General features: G+C 37.3%; 1 protein-coding gene across 1 annotated transcript in view; it reads left to right on the top strand.

Annotated features, from left to right (window-relative positions):
* LOC106877829 (uncharacterized) overlaps positions 1–7,011 on the top strand; it is a 201,270-nt gene that overhangs the window by 92,611 nt on the left and 101,648 nt on the right. The window contains exon 2 of the mRNA XM_052976058.1: positions 4,030–4,190. Coding sequence (XP_052832018.1) covers positions 4,030–4,190 — 161 coding nt within the window. The remainder of the gene's footprint in view (positions 1–4,029; positions 4,191–7,011) is intronic.

The following is a 7,011-nucleotide window of genomic DNA, read 5'->3' on the forward strand; positions in this document are numbered from 1 at the left end:
TATAGACATACACAAAGGAGGGCTGCAATATCAAACTCCACCCTTCACCAAAAGCCAATCACATAAGAATGGGCATTGAAAAGGTGATTTCACTGATGGTGCTCCAGCAAGGCCACAGCCTTTGGGCTGAAACACATAAACAAATAAGAGTATATATATATATGTCTGTGTTTATTATATATATATATATGTATATGATATATGTGTTTTTTATATGCTACATCAGATAGTCTATTTTGTGGATTTACATCAAGGTGGATGTTTATCTGGGTACGTCAGGGATACACAACAGACAAAAGTACAGACGTAAATGAAGCAAAATGTTTTTATGTATTTTATTGATTCTGAGAGATTTTCTTGTTGATATTTTTGATGGTTTTGATGCTGTTTGTTGATTGTAATATTACTGGCTGTATAATGTTTGATATTACATTATCAAACATATAAATATTACACTGTTATTCTCACTCTACTATTCTCACTATATTGTTCCCACTCTGCTATATCCACTCTGTTGTTCCCACCATTATACCCACGCCATTATACCCACTCTGTTATTCCCACTCTGTTATGCACTCTCTGTTTTATCCACCCTGTCATACCTACCCTGTTGTACTCATCCTGTTTTACCCACCTTGTTATATCCATCGTGTTGTTTCCACCTTGTTATATCTACCTTGTCATATCCACCTTGTTATATCCACCTTGTTATATCAACCTTATTATACCCACCTTGTTATACCCACTCTGTTATACCCACCCTGTTTTACACACCCTGTTATACCCACTCCGTTATTCCCACTCTGTTATGCACTTTCTATTTTATCCACCCTGTCATACCCACCCTATTGTACTCATCCTGTTTTACCCACCTTGTTATATCCATCCTATTATACACAACCTGTTATACCCACCCAGTTATATCCACCTTGTTATACCTACTCTTTTATACCTACTCTTTTATACCTGCTCTGTCATTCCCACTTTGTTATTCTCACTGTTATTCCTGCATTATTATTCCTATTCTGTTATTCCTACTCTGTTATACCCACTATGTTATACCCACTGTTATACTCCATCAAACTTTAACACAAGTGGACCTGAACCCATAGTCTATTCAATCACTACTCTTAGTTCTTACCATAAGCTGTTCCATTCTGTGTTCTGTAGAAGTGTTTTAGACAAGAATATACAAGACCTAGAATACACCATATCACCTCTGACACAAACCATCCACCTTTTCCACTGGCAGTTTGAAATTTTATCAAGTCAGTCAGCTTTCACAAGATTTTCTTCCTGACACAACGTATTAATGACTTGAATCTGCTGTCACTGCAATATGTCACTTGTAGTTCTTCAGCTATCCCAGTAAATCTTCCCTGAATGCCAGTTTCTTTGATACATATTGAACTCTAATCTTGTTTATCTTCCTATCATTATTGTTCAATCATTTTAACTCAAAGCAGTTGTAGCAATTTAGAAATCATTTATATTTCTTATTTCATTCATTTAATTCATTCATGAAACAATTACAACAACAACAACAACAACAACAACGGTGCTAATATATTCAGAAATCATTGCTCAAAGTCAAATTCCTATAAAATATATATTTGTCAGTACTGAGGTTCATTCATTCAATCCTGAAAATAATTCCATTATGCAACTTCATGAATGGCAGCAAGTTTGCCTTCAAGACATTTTAGAGAAAATTGTATTCTTTCATTGAAAAGGTTATGGGTGGGGGTAAGCTAGAGATGCTTATGTCACAGAAAAAAAAACAAACTTACTCATTCTGTTGTTATTGGTTTTTGTTGTTGCTGTTGATGTCAAGTAAAACATATTAGAAATCTCTTAAGTGCAAATTTGGAAGGCTGTAGTAGTTCTTCCTTGCTAGGAGAGAATGACACAATACAGAATGTGAAAAGAGATTACATACAACAAAAGATAATAGAAGGCATAACAACATATAATTCTATAAAAAAACAAATGACTACAAGAGTAGTACCTAAATTTGAACAACACATTACAACCAACCTAGGTAAGTAGATCATTCTGGAAGTATGTGCTTTCGAAAGAGAGACCTTTACTTTTCAGACTATCCACAGTTGCACCACAGGTTAGATTACTGATGATCTCAAAGAATGTGTAGAACTTATTGTATATTATGCAGGCATTTTTACTGTTGAAACTCCAAATGTGCCATCTCCACCATTACTGACACCAAAATCCAGAACATCTTTTGAATTTACACCTGAAATGCTCCACTCAATGCCACCTCAAGCTCATGGACAACTATGCTTCCTCAGGTCTTGATGGTGTTGCCTATCTGCTTCTCAAATGTGGTGGCCTCTTTCTAATGTATCAGCTTTTACTCCTCTTTCAATTTTGAACAAATTGCCAGCATCGTATTCCTATTTGAAAAGGGTGACTACACATCAACTGTCAGTTGCTGAGTCAGTCTCTCTTGCCATATCATTAAATTGATAAAATTGATAGAGATTTGTATCAGAGACACAGTGAAATTCTCATTACCTAACTCAACCTCACAATTTGGATTTACTCCTAATTCCAGCTGCTGTGATCAACTCATTGAATTTCTTGAAGACATCAAGAATTATAGATTGGCAGGGATTTTATCTATCTCATGGGGGGATTTTATCTATCTCAACTTACCAAAGCATTTAATTCTGTGCTACACAAATGACTTATGATGAAGCGTTCTGCAATGTGTTTGATAGATGAGATTGAAGGGTATGCAGTGAACAGGGCACACAAATGGAGGCGTGGCCAATGGTGAATATCAATCGATTGGGAAATGAAGGTAATAGGAGTGGGTTAGAGAGGAGGAGATGATGTGGCAGTATTAGCATTACATTTACAGCATTTAAATAGATAATTCCATAGTTAGAAGAGTTATGGGGGGAAGAGTGTTAGATGACTGATGCAGGAAGATGAGTTGTGGAGGAGATGGCTGAGTCTTCCAAGTACAGTATATTACCAATCATTTCAGTCTTTTGTCCACTCTTTCATAAGGTTCAGCATCTTGAGATCAGCCATTACTACTTCATCCTTTATCTTTCTGGGTCTCCTTCTTTCACAAGTTCCATCCACTTCAAGTGAGTGACACGTCTATATGCAGCTGTCCTCATCCATCCGCATTACTTGACCAAACTAGCACAGTCTTCTCTCCTGCACACCACATTTGATGCTACTTATGCCCAATTTTTCTCTCAACTCATATTTTGCCATACATGCACACTGATGTTGCACATCCTGCAGAACATGCAAGTTTCATCTTTTGTCTAGTCTTTGCATGTCTTCTGTACTCACAACCTGTGTTTCACAACTAAATAACATTGCTGTTTGTACACAAGCATCATAAATTTGTCTTTCACTCTGAAAGAGAGGCCTTTTGTTACCAAATTACAAACTACAACACAGCACACATATAAGTTATAATGAGGATGAAACTAATCTGTCTAAGATTTAAAATCTGGCAATGATGAAATTATTAATAACATTACTATGATCCTTTGCTGCTGACTAGAAAATGCAAAAAGAAAATCACTGGTGTCATTTGGAAGTTTAAACTGAGAAGGTTTGGAAATCTTGATAAATTTTGGAAGATTATTGTTCCAAGCTAAACAGAAAGGACTAAATATGAGTGGAGTGGGGAGAAATCATTAATAAAAGAAACGTGTGTGTGTGTGTGTTTTTGCCAAATACCTTGTAATGGAATTTGGTAGGCAGAAACTATTTAGAAACTAAGGCGACGAGCTGGCAGAAATGTTAGCACTCTGGGCGAAATGCGTAAAGGTATTTCATCTGCCGTTATGTTCTGAGTTCAAATTCTGCCGCACACATGGCTAGTATTTATGCTCAACCCATTCAGATATTTCTTTGTGCCATCATACAAATCCCATTCACTCTCATATTTTTTGTCTCTTTCTTTCTGTCCCATCCTTGTCATCTGTTTCGCATCCCTTCACAGCAATAAAGTCTATATGTACCTTTTATCTTTTGCAGAATTAAAGGACGTACCCTCCAGCGTTCTAAGACTCTCCCGGTGATCCACATCCCAGCACAGATTGTACTTCAGTGCCAGTCTCCGGAGGCCCGTAGCCCTTTGGAAAAAATCAACCGGACTGTGATTAACGATGAGTTCAAAAAGAATTATGAAGGACCAGGTTAGTGATCTTATCTTACTGCCTATTGAAGAGTATAGAATTGAATCTCCTACAGATTTACATTCTTGTCATCAGGCACATGAGGCCACATCTAATTCACATATACTCTGCTTCAACTGCTGTCTCCACAATAGGTTGTCATTGTAAGAGTTTTTTTATAAGGTTTTTTTTATAGGTTGTTTTTATAAATCAGCTCAACCTTGATAAAGCAAGCTTATCACCCTCAAAACTGGTCCTTTCACTCAATGATCAAGTAAACTTGCATTTATCTCTCCACAACATATCCAGAACATATCTCAGTCATCAAAGTTACCTTATTTTATTGAAGTTCTTCCTGGCTCTTGTAAATAAAGTTCCTAGTTTATTTCATTGTTAATTACATTTTACTATTATGTGCAGTTGTATTGTTACTGCTTCTACTCTAACATACATCTGTCCATCTGCCACTATCTCTAATGTATTCCTATCTATCTACCACTCTTTCTACTCTAACAAACATCTAACTGCCTGTTTATCTGATATTATTGCTGTTTGTTTAAGCTGGTGAGCTGGCAGAATTGTTAGCATGCTGGGCAAAATTCTTATCGATATTTCATCAGTCTTTATGTTATGAGTTCAAAATCCACTGAGGTCAACTTTGCCTTTCATCCTTTTGGGGTCGATAAATTAAGTACCAGTTGTGTAGTGGGGTCGAGCTAATTGACTGGCCCTCTCCTGACAAATTTTAGGCCTTGTGCTTATAGTAGAAAGGATTATTGCTGTTTTGTTGTTTGTTAATCTGCTAAGCTAAGAACAGGTTTATGTTAAATAAGTTCAAAAACAACATTTGGTTACAGTATAAGAAAAAATGCTTTGTGGTATTTCTTTCAATTGTGTATGTTCTGAGTTCTATTCTTGCTGAGGTTCACTTTGCTTTTTATCTTTTTAAGGTCAATAGAATAAAATACCACTCAAGTACTGCAGTTGATGCTACTGACTTACCTCCTCCCTCCAAATTTCAGGCCTTGTTTCAGGCCTTTATTAGAAGCATTAAATTTCTCTCACTCTTTCTTCCTGTTTCTGTTGCACCTGTATTTCAAAGGATCAGCCTTGTCACACTCTGTGTCACGCTGAATCTCCCTGAGAACTACACTAAGGGTACACGTGTCTGTGGATTGCTCAGCCAATTGCATGCTAATTTCACGAGCAAGCTGTTCCATTGATCGGATCAACTGGAACCCTCGCTGTCGTAAGCGACGGAGTGCCAACCATTTCCTAAGAGATGTATCATAGATAGATCAATATTGGGTTCAAATTTTGCTGTGAGCCTAACAAATTTTGAGGAGGGGAAGAGTCGATTACATCGACCCCCCCTCCCCCAATACTCAGCTGGTACATGTTTTCAATATTGTTCAATAAATTGTTAGTCAAAATAATATTGATATCAACCATAGAGACAAGGTATTTGAAGGATGGTTGTTATAACTGATATTTCAGCCAATTATACTATACGTATAATTATTTCAAGGTTGCTTATATTTACTGGGTTATTTATGAATATATGTATTCTTATGCATGTATACATGTTATCACCTGCAAACAGAGTGGCCACATTAAAAATGTCGTTGCATCAATCACGTCAGAGAGCAACTTCATCTTCCACACAAAAATCCAGTAGAAGGGAAGAAAGAAAAATAAAAGTTTTTTGCTGTGAGCCTAACAAATTTTGAGGAGGGGAAGAGTCGATTACATCGATAACTGATATTTCAGCCAATAAGGAGGCCCCAATGTGGTCACATAACTTATTAGAAATAACAACCAAATCTCCCTCAAATTACATCGCTATTGTCTTGAAAGATATGCTTAGCGGTATTTCATCTGTCTTTACGTCCTGAGTTCAGATTCCACCGAGGTCGACTTTGCCTTTCATTCTTTCGGGGTCGATAAATTAAGTACCAGTTGCGTGCTAGGGTGGATCTAATCGACTGGCCCCCCTCCCCAAAATTTCGGGCTTTGTGACTAGAGTAGAAAAGAATATACAAGATACTCATAGCTGGGGTGTTATATTAACTACCAGGTCTACATGATCAGGTCTGAACCGAGGCTAAACAGAACTAACAAAATAAGAGTTCGAAAGATAAAGACAGTACTGGCAGGGATTTGAATTTACAATATAAAATCTAAAATTATTTAGTTTGACAGTCACAGATCAACTGGACGACTTCTCTCAGCTAAACTGTAATCGAAGAGGCTATAAGAAGGGAGACAACTTCAGGAAACTTTTATTTTTCTTTCTTCCCTTCTACTGGATTTTTGTGTGGAAGATGAAGTTGCTCTCTGACGTGATTGATGCAACGACATTTTTAATGTGGCCACTCTGTTTGCAGGTGATAACATGTATACATGCATAAGAATACATATATTCATAAATAACCCAGTAAATATAAGCAACCTTGAAATAATTATACGTATAGTAGAAATACAAACACATTTGATACACAACCTATTTACTCTCTGTCTCCCTTTCTGTACATGCGCATGCGCGAACACACACACACACACACACAAGCTATGTTTTGGAATAAATACATTATTTTATGATGATGATGATGATCATCATCGTTTAACGTCCGCTTTCCATGCTAGCATGGGTTGGACAATTTGACTGAGGACTGGTGAAACCGGATGGCAACACCAGGCCCCAATCTGATTTGGCAGAGTTTCTACAGCTGGATGCCCTTCCTAACGCCAACCACTCCGAGAGTGTAGTGGGTGCTTTTACGTGCCACCGACACGAATGCCAGTCAGGCGGTGCTGGCAACGGCCATGCTCAAAATGGTGT

The sequence above is a fragment of the Octopus bimaculoides genome, chromosome 23 (assembly GCF_001194135.2).
Source record: "Octopus bimaculoides isolate UCB-OBI-ISO-001 chromosome 23, ASM119413v2, whole genome shotgun sequence".
Classification (NCBI taxonomy): Eukaryota; Metazoa; Mollusca; class Cephalopoda; order Octopoda; family Octopodidae; genus Octopus; species Octopus bimaculoides.